Genomic DNA, 17,673 nt, shown 5'->3' on the forward strand with positions numbered 1-17,673 from the left:
GCCTTGACAATGTTTATACAATAAACTGAATTTTTGTTTTCAATTTGACAGCTCTACATTTAGACGATTAGATGTTTCATCATTTGTTTAGTAATCTGATTTGTTTGTTGTATGTATGTGTACAGAATGTAGTTCTCAATATTTAAGCCTCCGTTTTCAGATCTGTTGTGTTTGAACAGGTGTAGTGGTCGGTGATATTGGCCCCAAATTTGGTTTTGATGAGGTGGATAATGGCTACTTGAAACTAGAAAATGTCAGGATTCCACGTGAGAATATGCTGATGAAGTACGCCAAGGTGAGCAGATCCTGCCCACATTGAAAGACAAAAAAAGTTTACAATAATTTATGTTTGTGCTTGTGTTTAGAGTTTATTAATAAACTCAAGGAAGATTTCTAAATAATTATAAATAGTTTTCAATTATGTTTGCTCAGTTGTGTTTGCTACTACAGTTAGGTTTTTTAATGAAGCGTTATAATTATCATATTGTTTGATTTTTTTTTATTTTTTTTTTATTTTAAGAATGTGCTGTTGAACTGTTTTGTATTGTTTGTAATGTACAGTTGAAATGGTGGCAGATGAGTTTTCCCTTCACAGGAATTAATAAATCTTTCTAACCTAAACTATATTAACTGGGTTCCAAAATACAAGACAACATCTAATTTAAACCTGGAAATAAACGGAATTTTAGCAACAAAATGTTGTGACATAAAAATAAATAACATAAGATTTTTATAAAGATTTTACATAATTTCTATTAAATCTATTAAATGCAAATTTGTGATATTATTCATGTTAACTCTGTTAACAAGTAAATAATTCTAAATTGTCTTTTTTCACTGGAATATTCACAAATCATGCTGACATAAGCTGGGTCAGCGCTTCGTGTACATGGTGTTTATGCCAGCTCAAGTGCATTCTGTCAGTAAAGCTTTGTGGTGTATGTGCTTGTGTAGGTTGAGCCGGATGGTACGTATGTGAAGCCTCCTAGTGATAAGCTCACATATGGCACCATGGTGTTTATTCGCTCCATGATAGTGGGGGAGTCAGCACGAGCTCTCTCCAAGTCCTGCACTATCGCCATTCGTTATAGTGCAGTCCGACACCAGTCTGAACTACGCCCAGGGTGGGTCTCCGTCTCTCTCTCACAAACACATCCACATACAATGTTGGGTTTTTCTTTGAAACTTTTGCTCATATATATTTGTGTGTGTGTGTGTGTGTGTGTGTGTATTTTAGGTGATTTAATAAATTTTCTTTTTTATTTTAGGGAACCAGAGCCACAGATCCTAGACTATCAGGCTCAGCAGTATAAACTCTTCCCTCTGCTGGCCACTGCCTATGCCTTCCACTTTGTGGGGCAATACATGAGTAAAACATACCATCGCATCTCAGGAGACATTAATCAGGGTGACTTCAGTGAGCTGCCAGAGGTATGCAGAAATATGTTCTTAAAAAATAATATTTTATACACGTTCATGAGTTTTATGTGCTTGCATATGCTTTGTAGCTCAATGTCATTGTCTTGATTTATTGATTTATCTAGATTTTTTTTGTATTTCTCCTCTCTATTCTTTCTGTAGCTGCATGCTCTATCTGCAGGTCTGAAAGCTTTTACCACCTGGGTGGCAAATGCAGGAATTGAGGTTTGTCGCATGTCATGTGGTGGTCATGGTTATTCCCGCTGCAGCAGTTTACCTGACATCTATGTCACCTTTACACCGACCTGCACTTATGAGGGAGAGAATACGGTTATGATGCTGCAGACAGCTAGGTAAAAAAACACCTGTTTACCTTAACTGTTTCAGACATCAGCACTATTTGGATGGAATTCATTTTCAAAATTGTGACTTCATGCAGCGATTTGGGGTTTCACGATTAAAATTAATGTTTGAAGCTGGCATGGTATTTAGAAACAAACAGGCATGATTGGCAACTGTATTTTTTACTAAGGTTGGAGTGTCTGTTGTGTGGATGTTATTGTATATAACATCAAAATAAATTAGAAGTGTTAGTTAGTTAAATAAGTAATTTTCTCTGTCATTTCTGAGGTTTTAGGAGAAAAACGTTGATGTGTTTGATTTGGATGGGATTAAAATCACATTGTATTTCTGCAAGATGCAAACTTACTAAACCACCTTAAGGAAAGCTAGTTCCATCTGAATAGATGTTATGTTTAAGATGTATAGCCCAATTCAAAAGGTAATTATTTCTTAAGGGGATATGGTGTGATTTTGGATAAAATTATTTGCTGTTTTTAGACACACTCCGGGGTAGTGTGATAAATTTACTCCAGGGTAGTCTGGCCTGGCCCGTATTTTTGCATTTTGAGTATAACAGAGGCTTGTATTAAAGACTGTACTTGACTGAAGAGTACTCTAGACTCTAGAGAGAGGGCTGGCTGATATATATTAAAATTAAAAATGATACAGACAGGCAGAAAAACAGACATAACTGGAGTAACAAGGGTGGATCTAGCCCCAGAACCCTAACATGCACAGCTTCTAAATAATTAGTGACTGGGAGAATAAGAGAAAGGAAAATAAAGAAAGGAAATAAAGGAAAATAAAATTCTGTAAATTGCCAAAATAGGACATTATAATTGCATCAACAGAAGTGTCAAGCAAAGATTTTTTTTTCTTTTGTTCATCCAACAACAGAACTCCTTAGTTCTCAGTGAATTGCACTACTGGTCAAAAGTTCTAGAATGCCTTATTTTTAAGTTTCCAAATTAAGCAGTTTTCATTTTCTTTTCCAAGTTCTGTAAATAAGCCAAAAAGGGTACCTAAAATGTAAGCCGTAAACTGCCACAGGTTAAAGAAACAAGGTTACTAAAGAACGTTTTTTTAGGAAACAAGTAATTTATTAATAACTTATAAAACATTTGACCAGTAGAGCAATTACCATCTGAATTTTTCCAAATAAATCCATTGTTTTAGCATGCACATTTTTTTTCACAGACATCTAAGAAATAATTGCCTCACTAGGGTTTAAAAAGGTTTATCTCAATGAACTGATTGATTTGTACTACTTTTATTACCTAACGTTTTCTGTTGATTAGGTATTTGGTGAAGAGCTACAAACAAGCACGGGCAGGTCAGCAGTTGACTGGCATTGTTTCTTACCTGAACGAACCTCAGAGCAGGATACAGCCCCATTCTGTGTCCTCTCGGCCCACTGTCATCAATATTAATGACCTGGCCAGCCTTGTGGAGGCATACAAATTCAGAGCTGCGAAGTAAGTTGGATCCAGAAAAACATTTTATTTTTTTTTAGGTCAACATAGGTTGTAAAATTTATAACGTTTTTAAAACCTTGAGCTCACATAGCACATCAAATGTTTGCAGAGACTTGAGAATGTTTTTGAAAAATGCTCACAGGTTAGTTGAAATGGCAGCTAAGAACCTGCAGGCGGAGCTACAGCACAGCAAGAGCAATGAGGATGCCTGGAACAACAATTCCATTGATCTAGTCCGAGCATCTGATGTGAGGCTTCTTAAAATTAACCTATAATGCTTATACAGGGGTGTCCAATCCTGGTCCTGGAGCGCCACTGTCCTGAAGAGTTTAGCTCCAATCCCAATTAAACACAACTAAACTAAGATAATAAGGGTTTTCAGGACATGAGTTGCATCCAAAAACTTAGGCAGCTGACTTGTTGCCTACGTGCCCTATCAGGCTGAACAGGCAGCGTTCAAGTTTGTGGGTACCTCCAGAAACTGATTTCGGAGAGACTTCTGAGGCAGTATAACGGTCTGATGATCTATAACAAAATAGAAAAAAGCATTGGTGATAACTAAGCGAATGTTTAATTACTACAATACTAATTTCTCACTAGAAATTAAATCGGAAGTTGAAAAGGCTGTTTAAAATCATATATTTACACAAACAGACCACCCTCAACTTTCAGACACCATTTTTTAGTTCAACTGTCACAAGATTGGACATCCCTGTGCTAATGCAATTTTATTTATTTTTTTACTGTAACTGTTAATCAGAGCCCAGTTCAGACTGTCACTCAAAATCTGATTTTTGTTCATAGTGGAATCCGATCATATTTGGGGAAAAAAAATCTATGAAATAAGTTTTTTTGTGTTTTTTGTTTTTTACAAATGTTTACAAATCGTATTTCTGGAAATCCATGTCAGTCTGACCACTCTGATTGGATTTTTGGCTATGCACTTTCTCAAGCCACGTAAAATGTAAACCTGTCAGGTAGTGTTTGTAGAAAACATACTGAATGTCTTTATATAAACAAGTCTGTGTTGTTGCGAAGTGTGAGTCGAGTGGAAAATGACAATAGACTGCTGGTCTACACACCTCTTTGAGTTTTGAAACCGGCAGAGACGGCAACAGGGAATAAAGCTGCAAACTCCAGCTTCCTACATTTCTGCTGACACATAAGACATAATAATCCAGTGCAACAGCAACATGTTGTCATGTTGTTAGACAAAAGGTCGTCCCAAATCATGTACTTATGCACTATTCTATGACGTTTTGTAGTATAAATAGTGCGAGTAGTGTCTTCACGCTGAAAATTCCAAAAAGAAAAAGTGCACTTTAAATACCCGGATGATGCACTTAAATAACTGAAAAAAACAAAGTGTGGAATGTTGAACACTTCATGCACTCAACTGTCACAGCTTTAATTACGTTCCGAAGGGGGAGGGGCTATCATACTCTGATTATGAATGACAAAATAAATTTATATATTTCATACACTACATGGTTGAGTACATAATGCATAAGTACATAGTGTATAAGTGCATAGTGTATAGTGCGTCATTTGGGATGCAGCTAAAATCTTGCAAACCCTTGCTGTTGTTGTTTTTTGGCATAGGCATACCAACACAACATTGTTGCTATTGAAACCAATGCAATATTCCATAAAACGAAAGCACGCCATGGGACACATTAATCGGATCTGAACAGTTATGATATACAGTGCGGACAGTCAGTCATTTAGATCAGATTTCAATCGGATACAAATAATCGGATTTGGGCCGACAGTGTAAACATAGCTTAATTGTTTCAGTATACAAAACCTATTAAATCATTCCATTACTGATGATTTGTACAGATTCAGCAGTGCAGAAATTGTTTTGGAGATCTGTTTTGACCAATATTCCTCTTTATTGTCCCTCTACAGGCCCACTGTCATTATGTGGTGGTGAAGCTGTTTGCTGCTAAACTGAGTGAGATTGGGGATACGGCTGTCCACTCTGTGCTCAGCACTTTGGCTCTGCTTTATGCCCTTCATGGAGTCGCACTGAGCTCTGGAGACTTTTTACAGGTTATACTAATACAGTGTAAAACACATTTAGTTTTTAAAATTTGCCCAACCCACTGTGGTGGAGCCAGGATATTTTCAGAGGGTTGGCCAGGCAGGTGCCAGCAACTAGTTTGGGGTGGCACAGAAATCTTCATTATTTTAACATAAGTACTGGACTGTTTTAGTGCCTACAACACAACTGAATACAGTTTTTTTATTTATTTTTTTTATAACTTAATTAGGGCCCGAGCACCGGTGGTGTGAGGACCCTCTTGGAATTGCTCCGTTTATTCTAATTGAGATAGTGGTGGATTAGATCATGTAATACTGAATGAAGTTGACAATTTTTGCATTATTCCTCACCTCCAGGCTTATTTAAGAGAAAGTTCAACCCAAAAATTAAAATTAACCCATAATTTACTCACCCTCAAGCCATCCTAGGTGTATATGACTTTCTTCTTTCAGACGAATACAATCAGAGCTATAAGCTTTATAATGGCAGTGAATAGTGGTCAAGATTTTGAAGCTAAATAAAATGCATCCATCCATCATACAGATAAAAAAATGCATATAAATTTGTGCCTTATATTGTGATCTCACATTGCAGTATATAATAGGCCAAACATCTGAGACATGTTTTTAAATGTGATACATTTATAACAAATACATACTAGCATGCAAAGTTTTGATGCTACTTTAATCGCCACTGTCTCGTATATCTACTGTTCGATTGTTCACTATTCATCTGCTGTAGCTCTTTCAGCACCTGTACCTCTGACTTGTGCCTGGCACTGAGGCGAAGTTGGAGAGTGCGCGTGAAAAGTCTCTCTTGTGTTGTGGTCGTGATGAGATGGTTTTATTTGTAAATAAACACAATTCTTGTTAAGTAAAAAACCATTGCCATTGTGAGCCACCCCTTATCTCCGCCCCTACCAATCCATGCAATTAATAAACCAGTATCTGTAAGACTGCTGAGTTCATTTAAAGACGAAGTATGCAGTTTCTGCACTAGTAGTGTCACTTACCAGAATTATGAAAATAAAGCATATTTTCAAATGTGTTTTGAAAAAGACCATTACTCTCATCATACCCTTGCTATTATTCTTATCCTTACAATATCTTACTATTTTATCTGGGGCTTAAAGAGATTCAAGAGCTAACATGTGAGGCAAAAAACTTGAAGTTTCTTCTGATACGTAAGCTAAACTCAAGTTTAATGTCTTGATTTAAACCCAAACATTCCTTTAAATTCTTTCTAAATTAAAAAAAAAAAGTCATTTTTTGTTATAAAAATTATTTTATAATGTCTAAACATAAATCTAAGTGAAAAACTTGTGAATGGTACATGAGCCATTGAATAATCCTCTGCAGCCATCTAGTGGCTGTAGTTTAAATTTCATGTTATCTTAATTTTAAAAGTATTTGTTTTCCAGTAGATGACAGCAATTTCCACTAACAAAAGCACACTTTTCATGTTATCACCATGAATGAAACTGAGAAATGTAGAGCTTCTCTAAAGTAAATTTCACATAAAATGTGGTCATTTTATATAAATATATATATATCACAATGATTACAAATTTAGGCAAATAAGTACAAAAATATCATAAATCCTCCAAAACTGCACAACTGTACTGTAAAAACATTAATAAAGTGAGTGATATTATGTTTATTTAAAAAAACATTAGATTACATTATACTACAAAATTACATTTTACTGTCTGGTTATATTAGTAGTACAGAAAAAGGAATATTTTGGCAAGTTTTTTAAATTTGGCTTGCACACATCTGTAGCAGATTCTAAATTTCTTTTCCCATGTAACATGTCATCCATCCGTGGTCCCACACTGACACTCTTTGACCATGGTCAGACAGTGGAAGAATACAGCTGTCAGTACTAATATGGTTGCTTTTGCACACATGTCCGTTATATACAGTGACACCTGCACTTTATAACTCACACCCATACATTTTCAGAATGCACAACTGTATTTTCAGTGAAGCCCTGCTTTGTGAACAAAACCATATTGGACAACTAGTTTTCTGTCACTTATACAGAGAGATGTGCTCTGCGCTGCACATACGCGAATTGCAGGTATTCATGGTTTCGTAAACTTACAGAGACGCAGATAATGATCTGTGTCATCTGAAGGTTTAGATCCAGTCGCTGTCCTCCATTGCTGCTCCCGTCAATTTTGTAGTCTGCACGGGACTCAAATGCTCCACTCTTTACTGAGGTATAAAAGCATGCCGTTGGTTCATTAAAATGTGACTGATGAAATCACACCTCAATTAAGATTTGTTGTCAAATGTGGTAAGATTTTGCAGTTTTGTACATCGCCATCTATCGATATTTGGTTACACTTTACTTGAAGGGGTGTGCATAAGACTGACATGACACCTTCATAATCATGACATGACATGTTTTTTATGCATGTTTATGACAACTGTCATTAAGTGTCATTCGCTCAGTTATGTCATTTTTAATGCAAATATGACATTATTTGACCTAACCCTACCCCTACCCTTACCCCTAACCATAGCCCATAACAAAGACATCTCAAACAATGTCATCTTCGCATATAATGTCATATTTGCATTAAAAATGACATAACTGAGCGAATGACACTTAATGACAGTTGTCATAAACATGCATAAAACCTCCTTCATATTCATGACATGTGTCATGTCATGATTATGAAGGTGTCATGTCAGTCTTATGCACACCCCTTCAAGTAAAGTGTTACCCGATATTTTTTACAGGTGTTAGTCACAAATAGAATAGGCTTGACTTCAGTTCAATTTATGTTGTAAAATGTCAGCATGACTAGGGCAGTTACAATGAACTTTGAGAGTGCATGTTTGCATGACGACTCAATTGCTGTATGCACTCTCTGACTCCTGCCACTCAGTACAAACTTTAGACACATTTTATCAAAATTGTGATATCTAGTCTGTATCTGCTATGACTTTGGGCAGTTTACTGTATATGCTAGCGTACTCCTGAAAGTTGACAAAAAATTCATTTGAGGCAGATAAACCCATGTGCAGTCTTTCTGTTCTGGTAAAATGGACAAAAAAGTTTGACTCGGAGACATATATTTTTCAAGATAAACAGACTTCAAATTTAGCATATGTGTTCTAGGAACAGCTGTTCCTGATCATTTTTTTTTCTTTGTCAGGCTGGTCTGCTAACTGTTCCTCAGCTGGCTCAGATCTCACAGAGGCTGAAGGGTCTTCTCTCAGAGCTAAGGCCCAATGCAGTGGCTCTGGTTGATGCCTTTGACTACCGTGATGAGATGCTTAACTCTGCTCTGGGGAGATATGATGGCAATGTCTATGAGCACATGTTTGAGTGGGCCAAGAGGTCACCTCTGAACCAGACTGAGGTGTGTATTCAATGCATTCGATGTGTGTATTGTATTCATTTATGGTGATGCATGTTAAATAATTTCAGAGGAACCTTTCAGTCACTCATTCATTCATTTATTTTTAAGGTGCACGAGTCCCACCACAAGTACCTAAAGCCACTACGGTCCAAACTGTAAGAAGTGCCTTTATGGGAAAAAGGGAAGAATCTCTCCAAGAAAACTAATACCTATAGCTCTCCTCTCCACCACCACCACTGGGTTTTCTAATCATCTACTGTAGAAAAGGAATTTGTCAGTGAAGAGATTATATTTAATTTTTAATGGATTTTCTATGCCTACTTCTAATTATTTGAAGCAGTAAGTCATGATTGCTTTTTCTGTGCACTGAATGATAATTTCAAGTTAAACCACTTAAATTGCTTTTTGTAATTGTATAGATTCCTGGTAGTTTGTAATATTTGCGTACTTGGTTTTTCTTAGAGGATGTAATGTTACAATAAACATACCCATGATGCTTCAGATTCAAATAGCTGAAATTATGAGACCATATTTGGATATATTTCCAATTCTTTGAGTCACAAACTTAAAATGAAATACTGAAAGTGAATATTGCAGTATGCCTACTCTGAATAACGTTTGAGTTTGAAATGATTATTTACTGAATAATTAATAATTTCAGACATCTTAACATCTCTTAAAATCATGCCTTAAGACACTCTGACAGGAATGTCTTCTTTCTTGCTTTTTTTTTTGTAGCGACAATCAAAATCAGTGTACGGTATACAATTAATTACACCATTTACATAGTGATATACTGATTTGTGTCCTGATCATTTTTTTCCACGTTGTTATTTCAACTCTTCTGCTATTCATTAAAGGAATAAATTAACATTTACAGTACTGTTTATATAGCTGATCTTCTGTTTATGAATGTTGGTTTTGCCATTTGGATTTGTAATTACAATTCAAAGATATAATTAGTAAGATGACATTTTCACCTCTTTAAAAAAAAAATCACTCAGAAGGCTCCCTTGTAGCAGTCTTGTTAAATTATAATCACCACTGTAACAAGTGAAAGAAATAAATAAATAGAAGAAAATTTCCACAACGATTATTTTAAAGATGTAACATTGACGCCACAACATTGGTGCTTGACTTGAAATTTTAGCCTATTTGCCAGAAGAATGTGGTTTAATCTTGCAAATTCATAAAGTTTGTGATTTAGTGAATGAAACATTGTCTATGAACCCACAGGAAAATGACAAATCTTGCCAGTGTCAACTTATATTAAGACGAAGATGTTTTTTTTTCTTTGGTGAAGAGAGCAGTGTTTTTGCAATAATTTTTCACTGGGTTTTCTGAAGCAGTGACATGGTATGTCACTGCTATCCAGTGACATGCTGTAGCCTCTTGAAACTAGTGAATTTAGCATTTAGAAATGTAGGATCTGTTGAGAACAGGTTGGACCTGACTGAAACTGGAGATGGATATGATGGATATGAATTAAGCGAAGAACACCAATTTGATTTAAACGAGTTTAAAGCCAATAAAACAACGTTGACAAACAGGAGAAACACTGAGTGCAATGAGACAGTCAGAAGGCTTTTCAATCTACAAATCGCCATTATTTACCATGGATTTACTGTAATCACTCAGAGAACAGGTTGGACCTGACTGAAACTGGAGATGGATATGATGGATATGAATTAAGCGAAGAACACCAATTTGATTTAAACGAGTTTAAAGCCAATAAAACAACGTTGACAAACAGGAGAAACACTGAGTGCAATGAGACAGTCAGAAGGCTTTTCAATCTACAAATCGCCATTATTTACCATGGATTTACTGTAGTAACACTAACTGCACCATGGTATTGTGGCAAAAATGTGGGATATTCATTGAATTTTCTTATATTATTAATGTAGATGTGTATTAAAAGTATTAAAGGAGTACTGGAATATAATTACAGTATTTTTTATGATTAAGCTATAACTTGTATTTGGCTACTGTTTTAAATAAAATTCCTTTGAACATAAATTTACATCTGCATCCTAACTCAATCTACTGTCAAATGTGCATTTCTAAGAGACAAAAAAAAAGTAATATTATAAATATGGCAGCCTACAGTGCAAACTTTGCTGCAGATACGCGTCAAAGTCAGGCAATACAAACCTCATTAGAACATGCAGAAACCAAGGAAAAATGACTGGAAAAGTGTAAAGATTTTAAAAATGTGAAGTGTTTGTCATGTTCTGACAATAAAGAGCAGTTTAAAACCACAGTTAACAGTCTGATTTCTACAACTTTAACTTAGGTGCAAAAATCTGCCTTTAAACTTAGAAATAAAGATAATTTGTCGTGATAATTATCGATATCGACTGATATGAAACATTTTATCGTGTTCATTTTTTGGCCATACCTTAAAGCTAAATCAAGCAAATAAGTTATAGAAGTGTGTGAGCTGGGATGTGATCCAGTGGCTGTAGAATGAATGGGGAACTCACCCAGTTTCCAACTCGACGTCATGTAGGAAGCGCAGCAGGAAGGGAGGAGAAATGAGCCCGGGCTTCCTAGTATCACTAACGTTAGTTCGCTTTCGTAAACACACCTTAAGCATACTAGCAACTTACTGCACGTAACATTACAATTAAATAATCATTAAAATACTTTTTTACAGGGTTAAACATTTTTCAAGTTAGTCCCGAAAAATCCGGATTCTCCTGCTGAATGTGAATGAAAGAAAAGCGAAACGCGTGAAGTGCTGGAACACACGGCACAGAAGAGAAAGAGTCACCGTGTCTTGAGGTCGATGGAGCGCTTCTGGAGGACGTGCACTCATCTGTTACCTGTTAGGTAAGAAAATATTGGATCCTCCTAACTGTTGTGAATCAGACATTGTTTTGAATCTAAATCTATAGTAAAGATAATGCCCAGAGGGAATTAAACGGGTTCAGTCACTAACTACTGTTGCTATCTGATACTTTTTGTCACGAGACGATATACCTTATAGGCTACATGTCTGTTTACAAAACCCCTCACGGCGCCTTGTAACTCGAGCGACGTTTTTCTTTTGTCTTTGTGAATTGCTTAATGTTGAGGAAGCGGTTATGAAATGGATTCAAATTGGTTTCAGATAATGCAACGTGACAATAGAAGAGTCAGTTACTTATGCGTTGAAAGTAAACACAATATAACTTACATGAAAGGCCACGCCGTGAACTAAGAAGTCCATGGCAAAAATACAATAAAGATACAATAAAATATGTAATTTCCTGTGCCCAAGTGTTGTGTATTAAAGCCTTAGAGCACTAAATAACACCTTAATGCTATAGTTGTGATACTATTTTAAAACACATTTCTTGTGTTTTAAAATAGTACTCTCACATTTTAAAACTTTATTTCCAAGTCTGGAAATTCTGTTGGACCACAAACATCTGCTGAAGAGAGAAGTAGGAACTGCATGACTAGATGTTTATAGATGAAACCACCTGGACCCAACCTCAAAATACATAGGCCTATAACAAAATAGAAATTGTAATTCTTGCATGGTTTCTTTATAGTTCCAATCTCTTGTCCTCTTTCGTGTCTTGTTTGACAACATTTTAAATGCTTTTAACATGTTTTTACCTGTAGATCTCAATCAAATATGTAGACACTGTAGCGCACCGTGTCATGGCATGTCTGCTGGAAAACAAGAATTTAGTCCATCCTAATAACTAATTTAAATGTCTGATCAGAGGTTTTTCATTGTGTTCATCATGCTCAAAATCATCACCTCCAGATGACTGATCATCCCAGATCTTCAAAGACAGACAATCACAGGCTTGCTTTCGGTAGTCTAATATTTTCTTTATATTCTCTACAGTTACTGTATACCGTTACTCAAATAATTTAGCCCAGGGAGAGCTGAGGAATGTGCACAGGGCTTTACACTTTGCAAGTTCAGACTTGCTCTTCCATTGAACAGAGATATAGTAAATAATTTTTTTCATCTAAATTGTCTTGTATTAAAATTTTTGTTTGAAACATGTTTTTATTTGAAACATTGCCCAAATTCATTTATTATTTATTCACCCTAATGTCATTGTGAGACTTCTGTCTTTTTTTTTTTTTTGCCTATACAATGAAAGTCAGTTTCCAGTGTTGTGTTTGACCCCTTTGAAGTTCATTGTACAAACAATAACAGTTGAAACATTCTTCAGAATACCTTCTTTTGTGTTCAGCAGAAGAAGAAAATGCATACAGGTTTGGAACAACATGAGGGTAATCAACATTGTGACTAAATGATGGTAGAACTAACATTTTTGGGTGAACTATAATTTTAAACTGCCTTTCAGGTCTGGTATTTCCAGATATGACTGTAGCAATTCACTCTCTAGTGGCAGTAGCAATGAAATTTCAATTTGTGACGCTACTGTGTTTCTCTTTACATTTCCAGAAAAAAAAAACATGAAAGTAACTGCATTTACCCTTTGATTGATAATCATAAAATTAATGAATAATTAATAGCAACTTGTTTATAAAAAATGAGCACTGTCATACTTTAAGGAACATATAAGATGTTGCCAAAGCTAAAGTGTTAAATAACAGTTTTTTTCCTCACTGTCTTTAATACAGAAGAAGCAGGATATTACAATGCAGAGCATATTTTAATGCATATAAAGCTCAAACTGCATCTTGAAATTTCACATTTGCATAGGGCCTTTCATCTGTCATTTATCATAAGCAATGAAATAGTGACTTTAGACATAATGACCGAGCGGCTCTTTTCAACAATAAAGTGTATAGTTAGTTATTTTAAATTCCAAGCTCGAAAAACCTTAAGAGTGTCATAAAATAGTTAATGTGACTTGTGCGTTATGGTCTACTGAAGTTGTATAATAGCTTTGTGTGAGTATTGTGCACCAGTCATATGGACAATACTCACCCTTGTGCTTTTTTTTGCCATTGTTGTGTAAAGATACATTCTACAAAATTATCATCACTTACTCACCTTCATGTTCCCACTTTTTTGGGTAAACAAGCTGTTCAGTTTGTTAACCAGGAGGACTTTTTTCAAAATGTACAGTAAATGTGACATGTACAGTATAGACTGTTTGCTACCCCTGACAAAGTGTGTTCATTAAACTGCTGGCCTTTAATCGTGGGGCATGCAGTATAATCACATCCTTATCTTGCAACTGTACAAACGGAAGCTAACATTTGTGCAACACCCGTTACTTAACAGTGAGAAATGCATCATGTGGAAAATAAAAAAGGGGATTTTACTGGCTCAAGATGACCACATGCTACTGGTTTGAACTTAGACTGAAGTCTTTGTAATTTTTTAATGTTTTAATTATTTTTATGTGAAGTTTCTTTTTATTATACCCTTACAGATTTGCTAGGTAGTCTGCCTCCATATAGCTATCGAATTATTAGGTTCAGGTTCTAACTATATAAGTCAACTACATAAATCATGTTGTGATCAGAAATTACCTACTTTCATTTTGTACTCCAGCATTTCATTTTAATAAAGTGTGAAAGAGGACACTGTTCTGATCTGGTCATAACTGTTTTCTTCTGTAGGTTCAACAGAAAGACTGCTCTGAAGATTAGTCAGTGAGTTACCGTTCCTCTTTTGCCCTCTAATCATCCAAGACAAACAGTGGTTACTTCTGACATAGTAAGTGTGATGTTTTTTTTAATGGTATGCTTTGTTGCTCACACATTAGTTTGCAGGTTTGCTGTTGTGTAAAATATAGTTTTAACTGTCAAAAATGTCAGTGTAAACTAAAACAAAAAATAGTTGTGTAAAATGTACATTAATATAAATATAAAAAAATAGTTTGTGAATAGGGTCCATAACATCCTTGTCTTCAATGCCAGGTTCAGTGGGATGATGAAAAGTTTTCAGTACACTTTCTGAAAAGCTTTGATTTGTCAGTGTCATTGTGTATAACTCAAAAGGAATCCACCAATAATCAATTATTCTTGAATGCTTGAATATCCACATTTGGTGTGAACAGCCTTTTAGGTTGTAAACCTGTAATTGTGAAAAAGTGCCATTGCGTATGTCTTACAGATTGTTCATTAATAATTGTTTATGCTTTGAAAGTTCAGTGACAACGGTCAAAGTTGAAATTGGTTTCTACAGTGCTTGATTGGCATGCAATACTGAAACTTCACTGCATAGAGAACAATGCATTGGACAATGCTGAATCATGTAAAAGGGTCTTGAGAATCGCACACCTGTTTTTTTTTTTGTTTTTTTTTTTTATAAAGAAGTATCATTATTATTGATGCTCATTTCTAGTGTCCAGAGCAGTAATTTACTGAGTTGATTATGAGCAATTAAACTGCAGTACATGGTCCAATTTATGATAATGTTACTTTGTAATTTTCTCTGCACATTCAATGATAATGTCATTTTAATAGTTTAATTTCACTGCATGTAAACTGTCAGAAATTGTATGCTAATATTTAGCATCTTTTAGTAATGAAACAAATCCTAAAGCAGTCTGCAGTTGTGAAATTTAAATTTTTGTACAGAGGAAGTGAAATCTGAGCTTTTTTCCCTGTAATTAAGGGTGAAGGCTGACCAAAGACATCAACAATCCTTCATACTGTATATCCTCCTGATTGTTTCCACAGTAGCTGGTTGAGTTATGTAGTGACATGTAGTATTTGAAGTATTTGACCACAATTAAAAAAAAAAATCCTACAAGTCTTTGCATTATATTTTAAAACATTACACCAAGTGGTATATTTTTTAAAGAAATGCTACTGTATCACATGTGTTGGTGTTGAGGATAGTGGAGCGTTAGTAGCATATAGCATATTTATGCATATAGCAGACAGAATCTGATGCTATGGGGAAACACTTTTCTCCTAGAAAAACTAAAACCTGATTGAACCACGATATTGCCTTGCAATTCAAGTCACATTCAAGCATGCAAATTTGGGGCAGCGCTGAACGTAATTTCCTCAGAATAGTTTGACTGAATAAGCCAGTCACGAAAAACCCTGGGCATAAGTATCACAGCATGATCATGACGTCTCATTTCAGGGAACCGAGGTTACGTCAGCAACCGGAGAAGTTCCCTTTCAATATTGGCCACTCGGTGTCACGTCAGAATATGACACTATGGGGAATGTGTCAAATCACGGCATGTTACTGTGAAGGGTGCTCAGCAAAAGCAGAACAGATAGCCAAACTGCATAAGCATACATATCTTTGGATGGTAACTCGTAGGCATTAGGCACATAGTCGTAAGTCCACCAGACCTTGTTGAACACCAGGGGACAGCACTTAGGCCCAATCCCAATTCAATTTTTTTACCTCTTCACCTACCCCTATGCTTACCTCTTCCAGTTGACCCTTGAAACAGAGTGTCAAATGGTAGGGGTGAAAATATTCCCCTAAGAAACAGATCACCACTATTACACCATTACACATCATCATACGCCGTCACTAGCTCCTACAATACACACACACACACACAATCTGTGGTCTGTCTGAATACTGGTACATTAGAGGCATTTAATTACCATTGTATATTAATCGTTTCAGCAGGGACAGCTTTCATCTCTCTCTCTTAAAATGGCCATATTTGAGAATTTTTCTTTTTTGGTGATTTTTAATTATTGGGGGGACTTGTCCCCCCTTCAATGTCTATGGTGGTTACGACCCTGATCAGAAATAAAAAATATGTTGTGGAGCTACCATGCAGTCAGTTAATGGTTTAACATTAGCAAACTTTAGTGATTTTTTGCAAACATTTCTTTGAATAATATGACCGTAAATATGAACAAAAGATGGAATGTAACATAAAACAAATGATTATTTTTTATTAAAATCCCAATTAATGCCAAAAATACGTACATTTATGGGTCTTCTTGTTTGCTTGGGCAGCCATCTTGACGCTGTAGCTGGTGTATGCTGAGATCATTTTTTATACCCCTTTGTTTGAATTTGGGTCCCGAAAAATCTTAATTTGAAGGGCTATCTGGCCCTTCCCCCTACCCCTACCTCTCCAACCAAAAGAAAATCGAGACACCCCAACCCCTACCGACATCGGTACATTTGACAACACTTCAAAAGAGAGCTTGTCAAGACAGGAGTGAGCCAAGGCTGTTTGCTCTCTCTGTTTTTGTTCCTCCTGGTCATTGACTGGATCATGAAGACTACAACCAGTGGGAAGATGGGATACAGTGGACACTGGAGTCGTGGAGTCAGATGACATGGCACTCCTGTCCCACAGCCACCAACAGATGCAGGACAAGTCTTCACACCTCCTCAAAATTTCATCTCAGGTGAGGCTCTACATCCATAGAGGCAAGACCAAGATCTTGAAGGTCAACACCACCAGCGAAGAACCAGTGAGGCTGGATGGCGAAGCTCTAGAGGAGATGGAGTCCTTCACATACCTCAGCAGCGTGGTGGATAAACACGGTTGGACATATGCAGATGTGAAGACCAGAATCAGCAAGGCCCGAGCAGCATTCATCCAGCTGAAAAATGTCTGGAGCTCCAGGAGATCAGCTGTCACACCAAGATACGTTTGTTTAACTCGAACACCGAGACAGTGCTGTTGTACGGAGCAGAAACACGGAGGACTACAAAAGCCACCATGAAAAAGATCCATGCCTTTGTCAACCAGTGTCTCCGCTGGGTCCTTTCAATTCACTGGCCAGAGGTCATCAGTAACACCAATTTGTGGCAGAGGACAGACCAGCATCCTATGAAACAAGAGATCCTGAGAAGTAAGTGGGGATGGCTTGGCCACACCTTGAGAAAACCAATATTCAACATCACAAGACAGTCTCTGATATGAAACCCGTAAGGGAAAAGAAAAAGTGGACAGCCACGGAAAACCTGGCACCGAGACCTGGATGCAGAAGTCTGCAGAAGCTGACAGGAATTGGATGGGGGCAGCTGGTGATAGTCGAACAGAACAGACAACGCTGGAGGGCAGTCGTCAATGGCCTATGCTCCAGGAAGGAGCAACGGGCCTAAGAAGAAGGCCAAGATCCATGCAGGACTCGTTGAT

General features: G+C 36.5%; 2 protein-coding genes across 4 annotated transcripts in view; both read left to right on the top strand.

The window, feature by feature from the left end:
- The window catches only part of acox1 (acyl-CoA oxidase 1, palmitoyl), a 24,030-nt gene extending 14,095 nt beyond the window's left edge, over positions 1-9,935 (top strand). For both annotated transcript variants that reach the window (XM_016505478.1, XM_016505479.1), the window contains exons 6-14: positions 180-295; positions 955-1,124; positions 1,269-1,431; positions 1,582-1,772; positions 3,060-3,236; positions 3,379-3,484; positions 5,148-5,291; positions 8,453-8,659; positions 8,768-9,935. In XM_016505478.1, coding sequence (XP_016360964.1) covers positions 180-295; positions 955-1,124; positions 1,269-1,431; positions 1,582-1,772; positions 3,060-3,236; positions 3,379-3,484; positions 5,148-5,291; positions 8,453-8,659; positions 8,768-8,818 — 1,325 coding nt within the window. In that variant the 3' untranslated portion in view covers positions 8,819-9,935. The remainder of the gene's footprint in view (positions 1-179; positions 296-954; positions 1,125-1,268; positions 1,432-1,581; positions 1,773-3,059; positions 3,237-3,378; positions 3,485-5,147; positions 5,292-8,452; positions 8,660-8,767) is intronic.
- Positions 9,936-11,135: 1,200 nt separating this feature from the next.
- Positions 11,136-17,673, top strand: part of LOC107702988 (inactive rhomboid protein 2) — a 61,053-nt gene continuing 54,515 nt past the window's right edge. Inside the window, exons 1-3 of one of the 2 annotated variants that reach the window (XM_016505476.1) lie at positions 11,136-11,225; positions 11,319-11,494; positions 14,210-14,306. The gene's annotated coding sequence lies outside the window, so the exon portion shown is untranslated. Of the gene's footprint in view, positions 11,495-14,209; positions 14,307-17,673 lie in introns of both variants that reach the window. The other variant, XM_016505475.1, reaches the window with a different exon arrangement.

This window comes from Sinocyclocheilus anshuiensis, unplaced genomic scaffold (genome assembly GCF_001515605.1).
Source record: "Sinocyclocheilus anshuiensis isolate Anshui unplaced genomic scaffold, SAMN03320099.WGS_v1.1 scaffold1039, whole genome shotgun sequence".
Classification (NCBI taxonomy): Eukaryota; Metazoa; Chordata; class Actinopteri; order Cypriniformes; family Cyprinidae; genus Sinocyclocheilus; species Sinocyclocheilus anshuiensis.